Source organism: Danio rerio, chromosome 13 (assembly GCF_049306965.1).
Source record: "Danio rerio strain Tuebingen ecotype United States chromosome 13, GRCz12tu, whole genome shotgun sequence".
Classification (NCBI taxonomy): Eukaryota; Metazoa; Chordata; class Actinopteri; order Cypriniformes; family Danionidae; genus Danio; species Danio rerio.
This window is the reverse complement of record NC_133188.1, coordinates 39,226,822-39,252,067: the sequence shown is the minus strand read 5'-3', so window position 1 is coordinate 39,252,067 and position 25,246 is coordinate 39,226,822. Positions and strand designations below refer to the sequence as shown.

General features: G+C 36.5%; 2 protein-coding genes across 17 annotated transcripts in view; one reads left to right on the top strand and one right to left on the bottom strand.

Moving 5' to 3' along the window:
- The window catches only part of map3k4 (mitogen-activated protein kinase kinase kinase 4), a 57,161-nt gene extending 54,889 nt beyond the window's left edge, over nt 1-2,272 (top strand). For all 15 annotated transcript variants that reach the window (XR_012388830.1, XR_012388829.1, XR_012388831.1 and 12 more), the window contains one exon: nt 1,507-2,272. Coding sequence is in view for 12 of the 15 variants with exons in the window: in XM_021480882.2 (XP_021336557.1) it covers nt 1,507-1,527 (21 nt within the window). In the remaining 3 variants the exon portion in view is untranslated. The remainder of the gene's footprint in view (nt 1-1,506) is intronic.
- Nucleotides 1,927-25,017, bottom strand: agpat4 (1-acylglycerol-3-phosphate O-acyltransferase 4 (lysophosphatidic acid acyltransferase, delta)). 2 transcript variants are annotated; one of them, XR_012388526.1, is made up of 9 exons: nt 24,805-25,017; nt 17,035-17,255; nt 15,075-15,244; nt 14,710-14,871; nt 13,422-13,575; nt 11,096-11,164; nt 10,795-10,870; nt 7,187-7,385; nt 1,927-2,541 (listed from the first exon to the last, which is right to left on the bottom strand). XR_012388526.1 is itself a non-coding variant. In NM_212992.2 (9 exons), the coding sequence occupies exons 2-9, from the start codon at nt 17,219-17,221 to the stop codon at nt 2,450-2,452; spliced, it is 1,143 nt and encodes a 380-aa protein (NP_998157.2). In that variant the 5' UTR covers nt 17,222-17,255; nt 24,805-24,999; the 3' UTR covers nt 1,928-2,449. The 2 variants fall into 2 exon arrangements, 1 of the variants encoding a protein (NP_998157.2); NM_212992.2 differs by having other exon boundaries at nt 1,928-2,541; nt 11,096-11,198; nt 24,805-24,999.
- Between the last annotated feature and the right edge of the window lie 229 nt (nt 25,018-25,246).

Genomic DNA, 25,246 nt, shown 5'->3' with positions numbered 1-25,246 from the left:
GAATCTGGTTTAGTTTGTATTCAAAGTAGTGTTGCAGGATACTTTAATTCGATACCAATTGATACTGAAATTTTAAAAACGTCAATTTCCCGCTAACATTTGAGCGCTGTTGTGAGTGCTGTTAGTGAACATCGCTGATTTGCCATTGGGTGCTCAACAGAAATGACTGTGATTGGCCGTGAATCTCATCAGTTCACTGAACTCACTGCTGTTTACTGAGTGTAACCACAGATGCAGGGACACGGAAGCGTTTTAAAGCCGTGATTCATCAGTGGATCACTTGTATGTCCGCTTATAGACAAACCAGCTGATCGACGTGACTTTGAAACACTCCAGTGTCCCTGTGTCTGTGGTTACACTCAGTAAACAGCGGTGAGTTCAGTGAACTGATGACCTTCACAACGAATTACAGTAATTTCTGTTGAGCACATGAATACAATGGCAAATCAGCGCTGTTTAGGAATGTTCAACAGAGCTCAAATGTTAGCAGGAAATGAACGTTTTTAAAATTTCAGTTTTAATATTCGGAATTCCAGTATCGTGACAACCCTAATTTAAAGTTCCATTAAAACTTCATTATAGGCAACCTCTGAATTAATTTTTTTTTATTGTTTCATTTTTGTTCGATTTAATAATATCAAAAGGACAATTGTGATTTTTTTTTTATATATATTTTTTTTATTTCAATTATGCAATTTATTAAAATAATTTCTATGTAAATATCCATTAGTGTTCATTAGTACTATTGATTGTGATTGTTTTTCGCACATAAACCTGCTTGTGAATTAAAGGGATGGTTCACTAAATATTGAAATTTTACTCACCATCAAGTGAGCGAGTGAGTGTTGTTTCTTCTACAAACAAAGATATTTTAAAGAAACCTGAAAGTCTGTAACGGACTTAGTAGGGAAATCAAATATCATGGAAGTCAATGGTTACAGGTTTTCAAACCATCAAGTAGTTTCAATCGTTTGTGTTGTTTCTTCTACAAACTAAGACATTTTGAAGAAAGCTGAAAGTTTGTAACCACTAACTTCCATAGTATTTGTTTTTCCTACTATGTAAGTCAATGGTTAAAGGTTTTCTCACCATCAAGTGGTTCTAATCCTTTAAGTGATGTTTCTTCTACAAACTATGATATTTTGGAGTGCTGAAAACCTGAAACCACGACTTGCACACTAGAAAAAACTAATACTATGGAAGTTACCATTGTCCAACATTCTGCAAAATATCTTCTTCTGTGTTCAAACGTTTGAAACAAGTAAAGGATGAGTAAATGATGGAATTTTCAGTTTTGGGTGAACTATCCTTTCAACTCTAAGAGATTCATTTAGTTTCAGGTTAAGGTAAAAAAAAAAAAAGAAAGAATTGCGGTGCATCGCTAACTACTAATAAGAAGTGAGGTAGACAAAACCCATCACATGCTGTCACCTTACTGGCATCTTGAATAGGGTCAATGGAAACGAACACTAATACATCAATCTCATGTGTTTGTTGTACCTGCAGGTCTGCACAGATGAAGAGTGACGAGGAGGACACGTATTCTCTTAACGTTTACAAAAATGCTAGCACTACTTCACACGACATGAGGGAGGACGAAGGAAGAAACAGACGCGCTCTGCTCGACACGAGCCCCTCTGTAACGTTAAAGCAGGGCAAGTCTTACATGTACAGCAACACGGGACAGAAATGTCATCCAGACGAGTGCGTCATGTACATACTGTAAGAATAGGGTTAGGGGGTTTTCTTTGTACAAAGCATATTGTAAAGCTAAAGTTGATGAGCCACTCTGTTGGTGATCGAGTCACAGGGAAACATGCATTCAGAATTGATTACATTAATTCAAGAGACGTTCAAAGCTTCAGAAAATGGGAGACAGAGTTTGCCTTTTGACTGAGTGTTCATTGAAGAAAGCGTACAAACCTGGGACTGAGAAGGTTTTTAATTTTCTTTTTTTGTTAAAATGGTATTTTTGTTTTGCCTTGCTGCAGAGCCCACTGTTAACAAGTCATATTTCAGCCTATAAGTAGTTGTGCTGCGTCGGCTCAGCCTCACGCTGGCCGATGGCGTGCCTTTATCCTGGTGTTCAAGAGCATAATCAACCAATGAGAGGGAAGAGGCCAGTCTGACTCCGCCTTTCTGCTGCTGCTGCACTCGAACAGGTGGACAAACATTGCTCCTGCGCAGGCATCAACTGCTGGTTCTCTGCTCCTCCAACAGTGTTTGCAATATTTAAAAAAAAGAATATTAATAAACAGACCGTTTTTTTAAATGATGGCCTATTTGTTTTTTTCAGCAAAAAAAAAAAAAAAAAGCTTAAACTTGAACCATTTTAAATGATTCTTTCTGTAGTGCCGAGTTCTTCAATTCACTATAAAGGTGGTTTGGTTGTCCGAATGCCCCCAGTACAGTATAATGTGATCGTGTTGCGCTGGTTGGTCACAGTCTCTCAGTTGTTGTTCATCTGCACATCTTTAACCCCATAGTTCGAACCCTTGTCGATCTCGGTCTGTCCAATCATCCAGCGCACCCCAGCTGACACTAGAAAAAACAAATGGATTTGTCAGGGCTTTAGCACAACCGCTAGTCACATTAGCATGCTTCTTAACTAAACCAAAGTTTCAAGCAGTCAGTTTCGTAATATCATTCATCAGATTAGCGGTTCTCAACCAAAATGGTGTCAGTATACTGTATATACAGAACTCTAAATTAAAATAGTAGGCAGCACAAAGATGCAAACAGTCACATTTATAGGACAACATTTGAATTAAAATGGATTTATCTTCGTATTATTTGCATAGATATGACAATGTTGTCCAAAATGATCCTCATTTTCACATCACTGAAAATAGCTCAAAACGCTGTACTGTCATTTCAGACTGAACAACAAATACACATAAACAATGCTACCATTGGTAGTTTACACTGACATAAAAATTACTTAATTTTAAAGCTGTATTTTAAAGTCTGTTTTCAAATACCTGCATATTCAGGTGCAAAAAATACAACAAAACATCTGTGTAAAAGTTTCCCATTTTTAGTTGGAAACGGTCACAAAAATGGGCACTTCAGCATACCCTAAAACAGTGCTTCCCAACCCTGTTCCTGAAGGCACACCAACTACACATTTTCAACCTCTCCCTACTCAAACACACCTGAATCAACTCATCAGAACATTCGAAGAGGTCAAAAACCACATGTCTGTTCTTCATACATGGATTACTTAATTATCTGGATTTGATTTGTTCAAAACTCATCCAAGAGTTGTTATCAAAGCAACGATTCTGGTAGCTCAGACCTGCTCTGGAGCAGGTTTATTTCATATAAACAGGATTAGGTCAGGTCTTTTCAAGTAAAGGTAATATTGAAAGTATGTACCAAATGCTGATATTTTCCTACAGTAAAGTAGTATATGCATTTGGTAAAATAGTAAATAGTTAAAAAAAAAAAACAAAAAAAAAACATTTATTTATATTATGAGTTCAGATGCAAAACCCTCTAAATCCATCAGACCTCCTTTCTTGTAAATGAGCATTTTAATGGTAAGATTATTAGCTAGTAAATAAAGCACATTTCTTTAAAAAAATGTCACTTAAGAAAATTCTTTGTTTTAAGAAGGTAGATTTTCTTTTGCGTCAAAACCAGCTAAATTCACTTGAGTGAATTTAAACCTCTATATCCGCCTATTGGGACAAGACATTATAATAACTTGAAAATCAGTAAAGATGCAATTAGAAATTATTTTACCAAAAATAAACACATTACACAAACCACCTAAAATTAAAAATACATAAATCTGTCAAGTAAGTGGCGGTTCATTCCGCTGTGGAAAACCAGGGAAAAGCAGAAGGAAAATGAATGAATGAAATCTGTCAAGTAAATGCATTAATCATTAACATTAAAACGGACAAATATTAAATCTTAACAATCTGTTGTTATTTCTGATATTTGGGATTTAGATTTAATGTAAGTAGAACAATGTAAACATAGTAAGCTAAGCTTGTTAGATTCAAATAATGTAGTGTAAAACATTATGAAACATCAATATCTGTGCATTGTCCATTAATATAAAAGCTTATCAGATCTATAGGTGTTATGAAGAAGAGTTTTATGCATTATTTTTATCTTTTCAAAAAATTCCTTAAACTAAGTGCTAAAACACAAGGTGGACCTACTGGGCAAAAGGGGATGCCTCTCAGACAATTATAGAAGCTGTCTGTCATTCATTCTCACCATACTTAATGTCTTGGTTTCTTGTTTATCCTCATAGCATCCACGTGGGATAAAAGAACAACATCTTAACTTTGTCTTTCGTGAAACGCAGATACCATTTAAGGTGTAGTATATCGGACTCATTCAAAGCAGCATCGCTGTGCAAAAACACGTTATGAATGCATCTTACACTTCTGACCACAGTGTGTTTTCTTTTTCTTATAATGCAGTTTAGAGTTTAGAGTTAAGAGACGTTTTCAATTGCCATTTACTGACAGTCGGACAGTCTCACCCATTTAATCAAACTCCGTCTTTAAAAATCGAAAGCGGAATAAAACAGTCTCCTCATAAAGCCGGTGAACCAGTGCACTGCTACATTGAAAACATATAATTCGACTCACGCTTCTGATTGGTTCTCGGGATTTTGCTGTCAAAGGCAAGTGGCGTTTAGCGGCTTTTGCATACAAACTGTTATTTCTGAATGCGCTGATGCTGGGGTTTAGATGATTAGAAGCAAAAATATTTGTTGAACATGTACTAAGTGCCTAAAGGATTCACTCAATTACTTTCTCATTTTGGCGGAACTGGCGTTTAGCGGCTTTTGCATCTGAACTCTTCATATATATATATTATTATTATTATTTTGTATTATTTTTTTTTTAAATAAACTTTATAAAAAATTATATAAATAAAACTGTTGTGCAATCTGCACTCCAAATAAAAATACAAAGACTGTCGCGGGGCTCCCCAAGGGTTTTAAAGAGAACATTTATTAATATATACTTTTTATATGCAAACGCTTACTATTTTACTTTATGATAATAAAAACCCACAATACTTGACTTTTTTTATTTTATTTTTTTTAAAGGAATAATAATTTATGCAGTCATGCATATTTTGACAGCTAATATGTCGTGATTTGATGCTTCGCAAAAGTTGCAGCTACCTTTACCGATAACAGCTTTTTCGATGCAAAATTAATTTAAACAGCCAGTTATTCCTTACGCCGATTAAGAAACTTGAAAAGGCCTCGGCTACCATAATAAAGAAAATCCGCTCTAAATGCAAAACTTAATAAATTGCTAAATACTCTTGCTACATGAAAGTGTAAAGCCTGTAACCCGCAACAAAGATGGGTCAGATAAGGAAGACATTCATGATATATACTGCTGGTGTGGCTCCAGGAACAGGGTTGGGAAACACTGCTCTAAAGTATCATCAGCAATATGTATTAGATCATTCTGAATTCATTTCAAACTCTCGGCTGATTAGTGAAAAAAGGCTGATACAACAAATCAATTTATTAACTATGAATATCTGTTGCAAAAAATATATATCATTCGCATTTGCTCTAAAATGTCAAAGTGAAATTAAATGAAGTCAATCTAGTTATATAATAATGATGACAAGACTTATAAGTGTTAAACGGATCCAATAGTTTACCATAATTGTAACCTAAAATAATTTCTCCTTTTCCTCTTTAATAACTTGCTTTGATTAAAGAACATCTAGTTTACACAATGGGTGTTTGAATAAAAAAAGGCTGAGAACCACTGCATTCATTTTGGTCAAAACACTAACAGTGTTCCCACGAACATGGAAAACCCAGATTTTTCATGGAATTGTGATTTCCAAATCTGCTAATGTAGATCGATTTTACGCTAGTTACGCTCAACCATCCACTTTCCCCAAGTAATCACAAGTCATGGAAATTCAGGTGTGGCAACCCCGTAGAAATGAAAGAGGCTGAAATGAAAGCTTCATATAAACAGAATGTCTATCATACATGATTTCTCATAGCAGCGCTGAATCATGTAGTTCAAGATTAGTTTGTGTGTGCATTCAGTGTTTAGATGAAACTTTTACAGCTCAAATGAATCTTAAAAAACGGTTCTCTCATGCTTTAAATGCACTTGAAATGCATTAAAATCATTTCTCCATGCGCTCTTGAAGTGACTAGCATGCAGTAAATCCATATAAAAAGTGAGTGATGTACTTACTGCTATAGCACATAATTGGCCTCCTTTATATTTACATTTTCAAAGAGGAAAAAAACAGATTGGAGAAAAATAGCAGCAGCATGTAATTCCATATTTACTCCACCACAAAAGATGATCTGCTGCAATCATAACAATCTGTTACGCCAGCTTTATTTAAAGGAACATTACACTTATTTGTTTTGAAAGCTAATTTTTCAACTCCTCTAGAGTTAAACACTTGAATTTTATCATTTTTTAAAATAGATTTAGCCAATTTACGGGTCTGGTGGGAGCACTTTTTGCTTAGCTTAGCATAAATCATTGAATCAGATTAGACCATTAGCATCTTATGCAAAAGTAATACTGTTTTGATAATCAGTCTTAGCACACGATGTAACTACAGAAGAGTAACGCCCCATTCATACGGGGCGTCGGCGTCAACGCTTCCTATTCACTTTGAATGGGTGACGTCAGGCATTGCCGAACTGCATTGTGGATCCGTCGGCGCCGCTTCAGAGGCGTTGCTTGCTGCAGAAGTTGGGAGTAGCTCAACTTGACAAGCGCCGACGGAAGCGTCAGCCAATCAGATCGCTGTATGCAAATACACCAGCTAGACAGTGGCCTAATGCTGACTGAATTTCATTGACTGACGCTTCTATGACGATCGCTTCAGCCCCAACTTCAGACACGCTTTCAGTCAAGCTTTAACGCTGAACCCCCGTGTGAATGGGGCGTTACGCTTTAAATAGAAAAATTACCAAAACTCTTTAGAAATTGGTGCTAATGGTTTAATCCGATTCAATGCTTTACGCTAAGCTAAAAGTGCTCCTGCCAGATCCAGAGATCAGCTGAATGGAATCAAAAGTGGTAAAATATAATTGTTTAACTCTAGGTAACTTGCAAAATGAGCTTATTTCCAAAACAAGTGGAGTGTTTTTTTTTTTTTAATTCATACGAACAAAAACACCCCTGGCCCTTGTCCTGATCCTAAATACCTGCTAGACAGAAGACAAAAGTGCAGACGATGGTGAAGGTGGATCCTGACAGCAGCAGTTGCAGCAGTAACACGCAGATGGGATACACCAGCACACACACCCAGAACAGCCAGTTTACCAGTGCCCAGAGTCGACGCGGAGGGTTCGTGATGGGACCCGGAAAGCGACCCGTCTGTCTGTAATGCTCTTGGAATTCATCCTGGGTGAGATGGGAAAAAAATGTTCAACCTTGATTACCTTTGAATCTCACTAATTGGGTAATTTATGGGCAATTGCTTTAGTAATCAAGTAGTTGTACCCTAATGACAAATTAATACCAATCAAAAATCCTAAATAACTAAAATAACTAGAGTTGAAGCCAGAATTATTAGCCCCCTGAATTATTAGCACCCCTGTTTATTTTCCCCCTATTTATGTGTAACAGAGAGATTTTAATCAACACATTTCTAAACATAATAGCTTTAATAAGTCATTTCTAATAACTGATTGATTTTATCTTTGCCATGATGACAGTAAATAATATTTTACTAGATATTTGTCAAGACACTTCTATATAGCTTAAAGTGACATTTAAAGGCTTAACTAGCTTAATTATGTTTACTAGACAGGTTAGGGTAATTAGGCAAGTTATTGTACAACAAGGGTTTGTTCTGTAGACTATCGATAAAAATAGCTTAAAGGGGCTATAATTTTGTCCTTAAAATGTTTTTTAAAAAATTAAAAACTATTAAAAAATTTAAGGGGGGGTAGTGTTGAAAAAGTCTTTTTTCGGTTAAACAGAAATTGGGGAAAAAATAAACAGGGGGGGGGGGGGGGGGGCTAATAATTCTGACTATCTGTACACAAATTGAATATAATACACTGCTGAGATTAACTTGCTATGGATGATATCAGCATGATTACTAACTATGCACAAACTGGTTGGCTAATGTGAAGGAGTCTTTGAGATTTATTTGTAGAATTATTGAAGAGTGCAATGTTTTATTGCCATATGTAAACAAAGGGTTTTAAATGGAGGCTAAGACAAAAATGTATTTAAAAAAAGTATGTTCCTTGCTTTTAAAGTTTTAGACAATGTTACAAGTTAGGTATTTTCTTAGAAAATAATTAAGCAAATATATTTTAAGTACAAACATACAGTATATAAACACATTTAAAAAATGGCAACATGTGAATTTATCAAATATGTATTTTTATAAATATAGTTTTGGGCTATTTTTGTAAATTTTGAAATACAGTTGAAGTCAGAATTATTAGCCCCTCTGTTTATTTTTCCCCCAATTTCTATTTAACCGAAAGAAGATTTTTTCAACACATTTCTAAACATAATAGCTTTAATAAGTCATTTCTAATTACTGATTTATTTTATCTTTGCCATGATGACAGTAAATAATATTTTACTAGATATTTGTCAAGACACTTCTATACAGCTTAAAGTGACATTTAAATGATTAAGGGGATGACATATTAAAAGCTGATGTTTTCTTTCCAAGGCAGATCGCTAGCAACAGCCATTTAGCATAGTTTGTGATTTGGTTTTTGTGACTTATGAGTCTTCTTACACTTGTTTTGACCAGGTTGGTTCTTCTGCTGCTGTAGCCCATCTGCTTCAGGTTTTGACTATGTTGTGCAATCACAGATGTGTTTTTTTCTTCTGCATACCTTGGTGTTCATCATAGATATGTATATATATATATATTAGATATCGCAAACAGGCCCTGAGTGGTAGTCAATACCGCTGAGATATTTGTACAGTGCTCCCTGGACAAAAGTCATTAAACTGTACTTAGTCAAGACCAAAGCCAATCTGAAGATGCTGGACTTTTACACTGCGTACAGTTGTAGAAACGAGCAAACAAAGACAACAAACAAAGCACTCATTTCAATGGTAAGATTTCATTTTTTACAATTTTGTATGTTACAAACTTTTCTGCTCAACAAGTCAAGTTATACATAATAATATAATACAGTCACTTACTGCACTTACCAGAAGGCAAAGTAGCACAACTTTGCACTATATTGTAGGCTTATGCTAAATTGGTTGAATAAAATAAGCAAAAATGTAAATGAAATAAGACTCGCTGATGTGAGAAACTTGTATTATGGTAGGCCAAGTGAAAGTTTTTAAATAAGGATGCCGACATAACAGTGCCTGCTCCTCAGTGTGCATACTTTCCACCCTAAATGATTGAATATTAAAAACTGTATAAACCATTTACATCAGAAAGGTGGATATGTGCATTAAGACGCAGGAATATATTCATAATGGAGATTCATTCACAAACGAATCACTCCGCTAGAATTAGAAGTGTAAGGGGGTGTGCTTCAGGACATGGATTAGATCAAATTTCAAGAATTTAATTATGGAACTTGTTTGGCATGCTGTCCCCCGGGAGAGAGCCCTGAACTCGTGAGATCATCGAGCCCAGGGCTCCCCCCCGTTGTAGGGCGAGAAGGGAGTCCGAGTTCAGGAAGGTCTCGAAAACTCCCCTGCTTGATAATGTTGGAAGTAGATTATAATGCTATGATGTGTCTATGCTTTCAATTTAGATTTGTCAATTTACTTATGTTACATGTTTTTGTTCTGTGGAAGGAAACCAGAGAGCTCGGTGAAAACCCACGCAAACACGAGAAGAACATGCAAACTCCGCACAGAAACGCTGACCTGGCCAGGAAGTGTCCGAGCCGGTGACATTCTTGCTGTGCGGCTGTGGTGCTAACCACTAGGCCTCCGTGCTGCCCTGACAAGGAATTGGGAGGAGTAGGGGTGGAAGGGGGGATTCTTAAAGATGAAGATGACTGAAGTAAGATCCTCTGGTTATTTATAGTGCTTAAGGAGTCGTCTGATTGGTAAATCAGTGTTAGCTAATGTGGATCAGGTGCTATCAATCATAAGCACGTGCTTCTCTCGAAATTAGTTTATAAATAAACTTCACTTAACAGGGAGGGAGAAAAATACAAACACATACATGTAAGAAAGTGATGTAAAATTATAATTTTTGTAATTTAAAAAAATATTTGCATACTGAACATAGGGAAAACTCCCGATCAAAGATATACGTTGATATGTGTATATATCAATGGCTCAAGATAGCTAATCTGCCACTGCATTTTAGTCCAATATTTATTTCAAAGAAGCGCTACCCTGTACCAAAATGGCAGCTCCACTGACGCATTCCTTCCAATAGACAATAGCGTAGGCAACATCTAGTCTAAATATCTATGGGTGTTCACAAGTGGTAATTTAAGTTTCTGTCTATCAGTTCAAACCAGTTTAGTTTTTCTCCACTGCCCTTAGGCATAAGAATTGTACTAAAATCAGGCATTTAAAATCCCTAAAATAACAGTCCTTAACCCTTCACTTGCTCACTGAAGCATGCGATTGGCTGATTTGATATTTGCATTAAAAAGCAGTTGAACAGGTTTTACCTATCAAAATGGCTGATGAGTGCAAGTCACATAAATTTGATTAACTAATAAATGAACAAAAGCATATTAAACTAATAAAATCTAAAAATCAAGGCTAAATCAAAATACACTCTAGAATACTTTATACATAATGTTAAAACACTGAGCAGTAAAATCCCTCCTTTAGTTCTGTCACTTACTTTCTCCTGGTAGAGTTTGTGTAGCCAGGCCGCACATTCTGACTCATCCTCTGGGATGGAGTCCAGAGGAATCCGCCTAGACACAGAAGCAAATCCAAACACATTTATCTTGTTCATATAAAAGTCCTAAAGTCTCACAACACACTCGTATAAGACGTCATAACTAAGTGATGCAAACATTTATAAATGATTGTGGAGACTGCATTTTGAACTTTGTTACAGCACGACACATGATCACACAACATATTGCTGTTAAATATTTCCGAAGGGCATTGCGAAATCATTTTCCCTTCATTCTTACCTCACATATAAATCCGCGTGGTACTTTTTTCCATTGAGCACCCCTAGTAAAGTTGGCATTTCGTTGTTTCTGAAATTAAGCGTAGAATCGTACACAGCAGTAACTACAGAGGAGACACAAACCAAGTCAGCAAACCAAATCCTCATAGGCTACTATTGCCAAAAAGGCACCTTCAATTTCAAGTATTTCCTTTGAAAACAACATTAAAGGAACAAATCCACTTTTTGGAAATAAGCTCACTATTAAAGTCCCCTAGAGTTAAACAGTTGAGTTTTACCATTTTTTAACCCATAAAGATGATCTCTGTGTCTGGCAGAAGCACTTTTAGCTTAGCTTAGCATAAAATGTAATTAACAGCACTGAATTTTATTAAACCAGTAGCATCTTGGAACTGATATTACACATAGTTGGAGTTCACCTGTGATAAATCAAATGATTGGACTTGATTTGAAAAGGCATGCACCTGTCTATATAAGATTCCAGGGTTGACAGTGCATGTCAAAGCACAAACCAAGCATGAGGACAAAGGAATTATCTGTAGACCTCCGAGACAGGATTGTCTTGAGGCACAAGGCTGGGGAAGGTAACAGAAAAATGTCTGCTGCTCTGAAAGTTATAATGAGCACAGTGGCCTTCATCATCTGTAAATGGAAGATGTTTGGAACCACCAGGACTCTTCCTAGAGCTGGCCGGCCATCTAAACTGAGTGATCGGGGGAGGACCTTTGTCAGGGAGGTGATCAATAACCCGATGGTCACTGTCTAAGCACCAGCGTACTTCTGTGGAGAGGGAAGAACCTAAAAAAAGGACAACCATGCAATAATCCACCAATCAGACCTGTATGGTAGAAGAGCCAGACGGAAGCCACTCCCCACCTGGAATTTGCCAAAAGGCATTTGAAGGACTCTCAGACCATAAGAAAGAAAATTCTCTGGTCTGATGAGAGTAAAATTTAATTTATTGGAGTGAATGCCAGGCGTTATGTTTGGGGAAACCAGTCACCGCTCATCACCAGGTTAATACCATCCTTACAGTGAAGCATGGTGGTGGCAGCATCATACTGTGGGGATGTTTTTCAGCAGCAGGAACTGGAAGACTAGTCAGGATAGAGCAGGGGTCACCAAACTTGTTCCTGGAGGGGCGGTGTCCTGCAGATTTTACCTCCAACCCTAATCAAACACACCTGAACAAGCTAATCAGGTCTTACTAGGTATACTTAAATCATTCAGGCAGGTGTGTTGAGGCAAGTTGGAGCTAAACCCGGCAGGGACACCGGCCCTCCAGGACCGAGATTGGTGACCCTTGGGATAGAGGGAAAGATGAATGCAGCAATGTACAGAGACATCCTGAATGAAAACTCACTTCAGAGTGCTCTTGACCGCAGACTGGGGTGACTGTTTATCTTCCAGCAGGACAATGACTACAATAACTCTGTGATTGTCTGAGTGGCCCAGCCAGAGCCCAGACCTAAATCCTATTGATCATATCTGGAGAGATCTGAAAATAGCTGTACACCGTTGCTTCCTGTCCAACCTGATAGAGCTTGAGAGGTACAGCAAAGAGGAATGTGCAAAAATTCCCAAAGACAGGTGTGCCAAGCTTGTGGCATCAGATTAAAAAAAACTTGAGGCTGTAATTGTGCTAAAGGTGAATCAACAAAGTATTGAGCAAAGTCCGTGAATACTGATGTACATGTGATTTTCAGCTTTTTAATTTTTTTTTTATAAATTTGCAACAATATAAATATCATTATGGGCTATTGTGCGTAGAGTTTTAAGGAAATAAATGAATTTAATCAATTTTGGAATAAGGCTGTAGCATAAAAAAATGTGGGAAAAGCGAAATGCTATAAATACTTTCCGGATGCACTGTAGATACCTAGCCGGGGACTATTTTCAAGTGCGGAGTAATATCAGTGCTGCAACTGTGATATAGCAGCAGTTATTATTACATATTACATAAGTTACTGTATATTAGTATATTACGCCAAAATGAGAGTATAGTTCCAAGCTATATTGAACTAAAAAATAGTATACAATTAGTATACAATATAACTGCAGAAGTATCAAATATAAAATAGGAAAATTATTAAGACTTTTTTTTTTTGAGGAACATGCTACTGGTCTAATCCGATTCAATGATCTATGCTAAGCTAAGCTAAGCTAAAAGTGCTCCAGCTAGACCCGGAGATCTGCTAAATTGATAAAAAAAAACTGGTAAAATGTACAATGAGCCTTTTCCAAAAAAAAGTAGGTTGTTCATTTTAAAATGATTTGCCTCCGCTAATAGCACTGTCAGGCTCATCATTACTTAAAGAAGCTCTCACCCTTTCCCCTGAGGTTCTGGACCGTAACACAAAAGCCCTTAGTTCGAGGTAGAAGGTGGTACTTGAGTTTGGGGAGACCTTTCTTCTCTGCCACCTCCATGCTGATCTTGTGCTTCTTTTCCGTGAATCGTGTGCCCTCACAGTGCAAAAGGAACTGCACATGAATCATAAAACATGACCAATGAAAGTTATGTGAAACGACTTAATAATGACTTGAATGTCAAGCAGACTACCATCATGTTGCTTTTTGGAGCACTGACTGTAATGACTTTGAATCTTTTGCAAGAACTCTCTGTTTGTTTCCCAATCAATAAATAACAACAAATGAGGTTTGGGATATAATCTTGAATGAATTTTGTATATCTGGTTATTCAGGAAGCTATTCATTGAAATAGTTCACCCAAGAATAAAAAAACTGTCAACAACTGTTTTTTTCAATATTGAAACTGGTGACCATTGGCTTACATAGTATTTTTTTTGTCTGCCATGTAAGTCAATGGCTACAGGTTTCCAACATTTTTCAAAACTTCCTCTTTTGTGTTTAACATAAGAAGCTTATAATAGTTTGGAACAACCTGATGGGGGAAACAAGTATTTAACACATCAATAAGAAGCTTAAAGACGCCTCTCATATGTTGAATGAAGACTTCAACAGACTGTAAAAATCTTTATGGTTCTGTGGGTCTCATCTATCAAATCTGAGCTTTATTTTGTATTCTCTATTGGATTCAAGTCAGGTGATTGGCTAGGCCATTCTACAGCTTGATTTTCTTTCTCTGAAAGCATTTGAGAGTTTCCTTGGCTGTGTTTTGGATCATTGTCTTGCTGAAATGTCCACTCTGGTTTCACCTTCATCCTCCTGCTAATGTAGATGTTGGACTGAAGCAGCTAATATTAATTTACAATGTTGAAGGGCAGAGGGTTGCTGTATAACTACTACGAGATTTCAGCTGCTGTCGGGCCTTTCTACACCTCCCTTTCTTCATGTGTTCAATACTTTTTTCCTGATGTCATTTCATTTTAATACACATAACTTAATCTGTAATCCAATTAGTTATGTTCTTTGCAATTATGGATTTGTTTAGTTGTTACCAACATCTGGTAAAAATTTTTTTAAGGCAACGGCACCATTATAATTAAATAAATAAAAGTTTTCTGAATAAAATGGTGATGTATTTAATGCTTATAAACTTATTTATTTATTTATGTTTGTTTTGGGGAGGGGGGAGGTGAAAAATGCCTTTAGGCTTTTAAAACATGAGGAAAAAAATCAAGATGACAAACGTACCCAAAAGAATTCTGGGTAATCTTGAAGGTTGCGCAGACTCTGCACGACTGTCTTGCGATCCTCTTCCCATTTCCTTTTGCAGAAGACAATCTCCAGGAAATACCACATCCAGCCAATCACAGGAACAAAGGACAGTTCCTTTTTCGCCAACACCTTCGAGCTCTTAAATCAAAACATGACAAAAACAATTATGTGACATTAAAAGAGTTTTAGTTTACCCTAGTGTTACAGGTTATTCACCCTCCACTTGCTCCAAACCAGTCAGAGAACTATCCCTTTAATTCCATTACTTTTTTTTAATTGGCATTTTTATTTACAATCAGGGATTTGTTGCAGTGTTAATTGTACTTTTTTTTTTATCTTACCCCTAGAACACCAAATCTCTCACAAAAGGTCCAACCGGTCATAAAATCAATCTCAAAGTTATGATTGAGGACAACGATGGCATTTTCTTTGCCGTATAGACGAAAGCTTTCTGGATCTGTGTAAAGTGTGCATTCGGTCCCAGACCACCACTCCAACAATGCCACCAGTTCTGAACAAACACAGGGGGAAATAAAGATTAGAATATAATTGCAGAAAATATTTACATATTCATAAATGTTAAGTAGTACAACCATTTGTTCTTATATGTACATAAATAAAAGAGATTTAAAAAATGTCAACTTCCTGTTTTTTTACACTTGGTGCAATGCTGAGGTTTTCAAACAGGAAATAATGATGTCAGAGGTGGTTTGCATCAATCTGCTTCACTGAACAATACAACTCACTATCAATATAATCTGTCTTTATTGGTCCAGATATGAGGTTAATGATCTCTATGACTAATTGCAATTTTTATTGATTGGCGCAAGTTTTAATTATAGTATAATTGAGAAACAGTTATTGCTCAAACCCATACCTAATAAATCCAGTAATTACAAAAAAAAAACCTGAAAATTTTCACATGCGGTTTTAATTTTTTTGCCATGAATGTACTATTGTGGTTTATATAAACCATTGTAGATTTTTCATGATAAGTTTGGCAATTTGGCTGCTCTTTTTGGCCATTTTTTAAAATAGGTGACCACAAAATTGTCTTTTTGCATGGCTATGTTATAGGAAATAGCTAAAATACATTGAATGGGTTAAACATGATAGACTTTTCTACTTTTCAAGACTTAAAAAAATAAAAATAAAAAATTAACTAAAGATCAATTTTCATTCATATATTTTGTAACTTTCCGTAAATATATCAGAAAAGTAAATTTTTGATTAGTAATGTGCTGAAAAGTGCTAAGACCTTCTATTGGACAATTTGAAAGGTCTTTGTTGAACCCTTAGATTTCAGATTTTCAAATAGCTTATCTCAGCCAAATAATGTCCAAAAGCTATTCATAAAAATTATTGTCCCATCCTAACAAACCAAAGATGATGTATAATTCTCAAATCCAAAATATTGACACTTGTTATGACTTTTTTTGTGGTCCATTCATTCATTTATTTTCCTCCAGCTTAGTTCTATATTTATCAGGGGTTAAATTTAGTTTATTCAATTCACCTACAGCGCATGTCTTTGGATTGTTGGGGGAAACTGGGCCACCCGGGAGAAACCCACGCCAACACGGAGATAACATGCAAACTCCACACAGAAATGCCAACTGGCCCACTCGCCATTTTCACTAGCCACGATTTTGTTGTTGGGAAAACATATTTATATGCATGAAATTTGATTGCGGCATGCTAAAATGACTTGATTTAGATGTTGTGTTATGTCCACATGCCTCCTCATTCATTTAATATTTTATGTGTTGTGTATGAGCTTGCTCTATGAGCAAGAGCAAATTGGTTGTGGTTTCATAGTGTTGCATTACTAATAGTTTTTATTCCACAGGACTTTTCAGGGCTCAACAATAAAGATTTACCAAATAAAATAAATTGTAAAAATAAATAATTATTAGCCCAAAATAACTGCAAGCGAAAGAAAGTAGCTGAAAATCATAACGTGGGATAATGAAAGGATGATCACATAAAAGGTTAAAGCATCCTGGTGCTTACCAAAACACCTTTGAAACATCTGGAGCTCCAGAGAGCAGCAAGACTGTGGGTACACAAGAGTATGTTTTTGTCCAGTGTATTTAAAACAGAAGCGATTGCACCAGTTACGTTTCCAGGCACGGATGCTTCTGTGGGGGTGTCTGTCTAACCTGCCACCGCTGAAATCTATCCGCATTTGGTAGTCCGACAGGTGTTAAAGTCAAGCCCTGTATATCACTATTAACTTGTCTTTTAAAATGATAAAGTACATCAAGTTAAACAAACAAAAGAACATTTTGCAGGACTTACGACTAGCGATGGAGTAACCCAGTCTGCAGTTGATCTTGCGTGCGAGCTGCTTGTTAATGGGCCACAGAGGTAGAGTACAAAGCTGCAGCAGGTTGATGATGATTCCACTGACCAGAAACACATAACAGATGATGAGATGGCACAGCAACTGAGTTTTCAGCACTTTCAGGAGTCCCATCCTTATCATGTGGTCTTCACTTCCCCAGTCCCCCAACAAAATCCTGCATAGAGAGAGAGAAACATATATAACGCTGCCAGTTGTATCACATTAGTAAAGAATTGTTTATCATAAATAAAACCTGATATCAACTTATAAGACATATTGCACATTTGAAAACTATATTTGGAATATGAAAATCTACACGAGCTGATATTCAAATTGCCTGGTTGCAGCAAAGAGAAAAACATTTATGCTTTTTTGGTGCCTTTTCCCTACATCTTACATGTTGTAAAATCACTCCTCTTTTGGCTTAATCCCTGATTTATCAGGAGTCGCCACAGCAGAATGAACTTTCAATTACTCTGACATATGTTATCTCACTACACTAATTAGTAAACTCCTCGGGAAACACGCATACACTCCCTCATTCACACACATTTATACATTTACGGTATGAATATATATATATATACACACACACACACACACACACACACACACACACACACACAGTTCTGTCTGGTTCTTCAATCTGATTGGCTGATTTGATAGCCATGTAATATTCTGCAAAAACAACACTCGTACAGCCTTTTTACACTTGTGTATTACTTTGCCCCCACATACAGCGACAAGCAGAGTTTGACAAATATTGCAGTTGTTGGACAACATAATGCATTTTTGAGGCTTTTTTAAGGCACGAATATAGTGGCTTAAATTGCAACAATGCAGTTTTTTTATAAGGATAGTGCCTATTTTAAAATACTTTCGCAGGTTCAGTGCAATGGCCACTATCAGCCTGTCTGAGCAGATCAAAGAAAGTGACGGTTGACATTCCACCAAAAGATGGCGACAGAGACCACATAATAAGTCCTAAAAGGGAGAAAAACTCAGCGCTTTCTCAACGCAAGTTTAAAACTACAGCTGAACAAATCATTACAGAACAGGTAAGTGACATTCTAAGTCAGTCTCTCTCTTTTGTATTTTGTTGTGCAGAATTTACACCATAAAAACTGGTAGAGTTTGCTTTGGCTTTTTCAGGGTTAATTATTGTGATATCCTGATTTAAACAAACAAATACTGGAAAATCTCTGTAGACTGATGGCATATGATGGCGTTCAGCCTTATAATCTTAAAATGTGAGCAAAAATTGTCTTCACTTTAGACATTATGCTAGAGAATCATTTAAATACTAAAGTGATGTTTATGAACTGGCACGGTTTCTGCTGTTCTGATGGTGAGCTGCAGATGTGAATGAATGGTGGAAGAAAGTAGTTCCTCATACAAAAGGGTTTTTATTACACACACGTTTATGCCGTCAAACTATTGTATAAATGTAATATCACACTTGTAACGGAGCCATATGGCTGTATATGGCTCATTTATATATATATAAATAAAAGTAAGTGGGCCAGATGAGTGAGGTCCAGAGAAGGCATGAGACGATAACTGGTTTCAAAGTTTACCTTGGTTTGAAAAAGTCTTAAAACCGCTAAAATTTTCTGTTATACCATTTCTAAGGTATGTAAAAGGTTTTCTTTTATGTGTTTTTTGTGTGTTGTAAAGCAATCTGTGTTTCTGAAACTAATAAAGACAGCAGTCAATGACTTATTTGAATTATTTAGCCTGCCATGTTTACTGTTCCAAAATATTTTAAATGTTTCCTAAAATAAAATATACAGTACTTAAAGGGGGGAAAAAAGTTTATGTTTTTACCCTGACATTTAAAAATAACATATTTTAGGGCAGTTATCACAATAAAATCATGTCATGAAACCGTGATATTTTTATCCATGGTTATCATATTGTTGGAAACTTATACCAGCCCATGTCTAGTCCAAAGGTATTTTCTTTGCCCTTTTCCTCGCTCTGCAGATTTTAGAGATTGAGAAGACCAGTATTTTTCTGAGCACAGCAGCTATTATAGTCCTCTGATGTCTGATTTGTTGATTGAACCAAAGCATATATTTATACAATAAATGAGCACTTGAAAAGTTCAACCTCAGCAGAGTAGAACTGTTTCAGCAGCTCCTGTGTCATGCTGATCGTCCAACATACGTTTACGGTGATCCGATCACAAGTGGTCAGCTGAGACGCATTACTTTTTCCAACTTGTATTAGCATCAGGTTAAATGAGCTACTTGTGACTCTCTATGTGAGGCTTTTGTCCAGACCCTTCCCTCTTATTACATCACACTCTACATCACTTTCATTAGAGCGCTTTTGTGAGACAGAAGCACTTGTGAATGAACAAACACGTCATGCGGCTTACAAAAAAGCGGGAGGGCAAGCAAGCAAAAGGTGTGGTCGGCAACTTTAGTTTTGGCAGTGCAAATGTAACCAGGAAAATGAACCGATGGGAACTTTAGTTGTCAGAGGACTGGACTGGTGGTTCTAAGAACTAACTACCCAGTGCAAAAGTCTCTGATGCTTCACGATTGATCAAAAATGTTTGGTCTTGTACTTGGTGATGTTCCTCAAGCCTATACTGACTGACACCGGATCATTTAATTATCATAGCATTTCATATTTGTTCCTATTTGTGTTGTTGTTTAGACCCTACTCTGAGGCTAATTTACTTCTTCTTAATAGTGTTTTACAACTAAAATAGTTATAAATATAAAACAAATCATAGTATGCAGTAGCATCTAGCCTTGAAACATCAGCTGTGTTGAGAACATAAATATTTTGCTATTTTTTGTGAGTTGTGGTACACCTTTGACTTTCTGATTGATAATGTTGTGTGGTATTGTACCCACATTGAGATTTTGCATATTGTCTATTGAAATGTTTTTTTCTTTTTTTTGTGCAATTAAAATCCTTCCCAGTTTGGCAATAGTTGTAGTAACTGTGAAAACTACCATTATTGTGACACGTATTGCTGACAGAAAGCAGTTTTTCCAGCTTGTCAAAGTAGCAACTCTTACCTCATCCATTAGCATGTTCCTGCCATTGTGGTACAGGATTATATTTGCACTACTATAAGCATCCTCTTTACTATGACAAAGTGAATGAGTTTTGCTGAAAACCATGGTTTATCGATACGGAATGATGCAAATGTACATTAGGTTAATGTTCGTAACAACCATGACACACCAAAAAGGACAAAAGTATTTTCAAAGTAGATCATTCAGACTTTCCTTCAGCTTCCTCTATTAATCTGGGGTCGCCACAGCGGAATGAATTTTCAACTTATCCAGCATATGTTTTACACAGTGGATGCCTTTCCAGCTGCAACCCAGTCCTGGGAAACATACACACTCATTCACACACATACACTACGGGCAATTTTAGCTCTTTCATTTCATCTATAGCGCATGTCTTTGGACTGTGGAGGAAACCAGAGCAGCCGGAGGAAACTAGGGATGGCTGACATGAAACTGACATTTCGACACAGTGTCGAGATCCCGAAGTGAAACTCTGCACTAAAGCATGACCCGATACACCCAGGTCACATGACTGAAGTGTTTTGAAACACCCAGATCCCACAACTGAAGCGATTAAGCATTGGTCATCTCAAAAACCTTTCGAGACCTGGCAAATCTGCGTTTGACTGAGTGCTCTCATGTAGCCTAGTGGACAGTGTGTGCACAACATGCAAATGGCCCGAGTTCGAATCCCCACAAATACTCTGAATTATGACTGGCTGTATTTTAATAATGTAACTTTTTATGACCGAAACAAGACATATTTATCTACAAAGTGTTCATTCGCATGTCAGACCATTGTTAAAAGAAAACACATTAGCTGCATCACCCTGGATTCGAACCCATTTTCTCTGCATGCTAGTCTGGAATTCTGACCGCTTTACTAAATCACTTTACTACCTCAATTGGTTTACCCATTTCTTGCTGAAGCGGTTTCAGAGCAATACATAAAACTGTAGAGGCGGGTTTCGAAACGTTTCAAAGCTGACACATTTGCTTCGGCTGTTTCAGTGTTTCATGAAGCCTTGCTTTGCCTGCCACGGGAGAAAACACACACAAAAACAAGGGGAGAACATGCAAACTCCACACAGAAACACCAACTGACATAGCCGGGACTCCAACCAGCAAATTTCTTGCTGTGTGAGGTGACAGTGCTAACCACTGAGCCACCGTGTTGCCTTCTTTCAGCAAGTGAGGCCAAGCTTCACATTTTTTTCTTAGAAACTCCTTCCCAAACAATGTTGAATTTGATGCTTAGTTTCTGATCTGCTTTTTGTGAAGGATTGAATATGAGGAAAACCATTAATAAAATCCCTTATATTCTAGTGAATTCTACAAGAGTAATGAGAATGCAAAGAGGAATGTGCTCTTTCTTGCTTGGTAAATAGTTCACTTAAAAGCAGAATTTAAAAAAACTAATAGGTGCATTAGATGAGGTTAAAGGTGATTCCTCTCCCTATCATTAACGTCATCTTTTATATGTGCACAAGTCTTTTATGCCATAGGGCAAAGGCTTAAATAGAAATGTCACTGTGTCACTTATGTGGCTGTGTGTTTTGGCATAAGCGCGTTTAGCTTTGTGGGCGCAGTGTTTAAAAAAAAAGTGTGAACTTTGATTTGTTTTAAATAGTTTTTGTGGTTAAATGTGTAGAAATGGACCGCAATGTTTATTGATTAATAAAAATGCTGATTCAATTAATCAGAGGGATTTTGTGATTTTCCAGTGACAGTGATCGTTTAAGTAGGTTAAGATCATTCATATTCATTTTTAGACTGGAATTTTCAATTAAATTTCTGTAATAATTTTGGCTGTGTTAATGCAAACAGTATGTTTTAAAACAAGAATTAACTGTACACTTTGAAACTGCACACTCCGCTATCAATGATATTTTGGATCTTCATATTCCTAGATCATTCAAGGTGCTCTATCTATCTATCTATCTATCTATCTATCTATCTATCTATCTATCTATCTATCTATCTATCTATCTATCTATCTATCTATCTATCTATCTATCTATCTATCTATCTATCTATCTATCTATCTATCTATCTATCTATCTATCTATCTATCTATCTATCTATCTATCTATCTATCTATCTATCTATCTATCTATCTATCTATCTATCTATCTATCTATCTATCTATCTATCTATCTATCTATCTATCTATCTATCTATCTATCTATCTATCTATCTATCTATCTATCTATCTATCTATCTATCTATCTATCTATCTATCTATCTATCTATCTATCTATCTATCTATCTATCTATCTATCTATCTATCTATCTATCTATCTATCTATCTATCTATCTATCTATCTATCTATCTATCTATCTATCTATCTATCTATCTATCTATCTATCTATCTATCTATCTATCTATCTATCTATCTATCTATCTATCTATCTATCTATCTATCTATCTATCTATCTATCTATCTATCTATCTATCTATCTATCTATCTATCAAGATATTCCCATTAAACTTGAAAAAGAGGATAGATATCTATTTGAGATATTATTGACAACAAGTAAGAAAGCTGTATCATGCAAATGGTATAAAGAAGACCCACCAACTAAAGATGAATGATTCAAAATATTAGCAGAAGCGGAGGAAATGGAAGAAATGATACATGCACTTTGATTACAAAAATAGATCTTTGAAAAGAAATGGAGTAAATGGCTGGCTTTCTTCACAACCACAATATAATTATCCATAATTTAACATAATTCTAGGGGTTAATCATTAAGAGAATATATTTGGCAACCTTTATTTCATTTTATTTTATTATTATTCTATTTATTTATTTTATTATTATTATTTGATTGTTTTGTTCCTACTGGTTACGTAATGCAAAGTGATGCTAACAACAGGGAGTGAGGATCCAAACGCGGTTTATTATACAGAGATGGTCAGACAAGCAACGGTCACAATCAGGAGCAAACAAATGTATGTAGGCAAATCCAGAGTAAGAGTCATGCAACAGGCAGATGGTCAAAGGCAGGCAGCAGACAAGAATAAACAATAAAACAAAGTGAGGGACAAACAAGGCAAGTCAAGGCAAAGTAAACATGTCGTAATGTTCACAGTATTGTTTAAGAAGACTGAGCAACTTCAGTGTTTGTGTGCTGACTTTAGCGGCTTCAGCTTTGAGTGTTTGCAATCAGACAGAATCTAGGGCAGGTGTGTGAATGGTGCATGACTGAATCTTGTAGTTCTTGTGTTGGCAGATTTGTAGCTGTAATTTTTTAGGAACATATAACCCGTCACAATCTCCAGCGATCTTTTAAAAAAAAATGTACATGCCGTCACAACAAATGGGGACAAATCAGAAGACATCAGTGTGTAAATCAAGGCAAATTCTGGTTCAGCATGACTTGTGTATTCTGCATTGAACTCCATTGTTTTAGAAGTGGTATTTTTTGTATTTTTTTATTGTAATAGGTTCATTAAAATATTATACATTAGCGAAAAACTTGAATGCATTAGTAATTACGGTTGAAGTAATTTTTTTTTCTTTTATGAAGTAATTTAGGAAATTACTCATGGCAACCTTAATGTAATACAGTTTGCAATGTTTACTTTCTGCCCACAACTCTTAATCAAGTTTGGATTTTAGCCTTTCATAAAAAAAGCTTGGGCACCCCTGTCCTTGTTTTTTTTACCGTGAGCTGAATGGATGTAGTAAAGTAGGCATTTCATTTAGAAAGATCGGGGAAAGTTATTTATTTGGGGGTCATTATTACAACCTAACAGACACCTCCTGCCCACCATTTCTGCTTGCTGTCAAAACTGACCGAGCAGCATGATTAAATATTTTAGCCACGCCCATTTCCTAAAATCTTTGTATTCTGACAATTTAACAAAAAACAAACTGGAAGTGCATTTTCACATCACAATTAAATATTAGACGAGCAAACTTTTTTTTAATGACATGCACAGATGAATTGTTCACCACAAAACTAGCAATGTGCGCTAACAAAATCGTATGGTTAGTTTTGATTTCACGGTAACTTTAAAACACTAAATATGCAAGAATTTAAAAAGTAGATATCAAATAAAATAAAATATCAAATAAATGGCTAATTTCAATCAGACAAAACGTCTTCTCATTTCAAGACACTCCGAATTTAAACTCCAAACACAATTAATCAATGAAAGGGGGCGTGTTCATTCAGCAGTTTCAACCAATGATCGGCTCCTCCACAGCTACTATTCGGAAATCCGTTGGTTCGTACTGTAAAACATTGAGCAAAACGGTAATCATGCGCTTCCAAAACCAAAACTACTATACGCTCAATATGAACACGACTCGTCGAAAACGATTCACTAAACGACTCATTCAAAAACTAGGGAGTGAAGCGCCAAGGGTGCGCCGTGTTTGAACAACCAGTTCAACCTGAATAAACTTCACTCTCATCGGCAGATACAGCTGTCAATTCACCAGCAAACCCCTGTATATAGTGGCCACTTAGGATCTAATGTACATTCACAGTACATGTGCTACAAAAGCAGATAAAACTCTACCTTCCAGTTTGTCAGTTAAACAGCATTTTCCTAAGCATCACGAGTGAACAAGACAGCCATTGAAAAACATCGAGCAAAACTCACATGCACATGAGTAGATCACATACAAAGAACAGCACTTTATCTTTCATTGGAAGAAATTAAAAATATACCTTTTGTCCCTGTCGTGGTTAGTAAGAGTAGAGCAGGCGTCTCATCATATGGAGCTGGTTATAGAGAGTGCATGAGAGAGAGATGTGGATCTGGAATTGTGGCTGATGTTTTAAGTTGCACTGCTCAGCCTGTGAGACAGATTTCAGCGATGGCACCGAGCGGAATATGAGACCACACCCCGCACCAAGACGCCTCGTGAACGGCTCTGGATCGTGGGCAGTGACTTCAGAGGGTCACTATGTCATTTCCTCTGACCGAGGCCAACAGTGGTCTGCTGTTCCTCACACTGTTTTACACTCTGCTCACTTTCCACCGGCTCATGAAGCATATCGTAAAGCACGCTGACAAACTGAAGGCATCACCTGAGCGTGGGTTGGTTGCGCCCTCTGTCGGATAAAATGGAGATGTTTTATTTTATAGACAAAGGAAAACGCTGTTGAA

Coding starts and splice junctions, on each gene's coding strand:
- agpat4 (NM_212992.2), bottom strand. CDS start 17,221: ATGATAAGGATGGGACTCCTGAAAGTGCTGAAAACTCAGTTGCTGTGC. Junction 14,872..15,074: donor AGAGATTTGGTGTTCTAGGG/GTAAGATAAAAA, acceptor TTTTGATTTAAG/AGCTCGAAGGTGTTGGCGAA. Junction 7,386..10,794: donor ACAAACTCTACCAGGAGAAA/GTAAGTGACAGA, acceptor CATCTCACCCAG/GATGAATTCCAAGAGCATTA.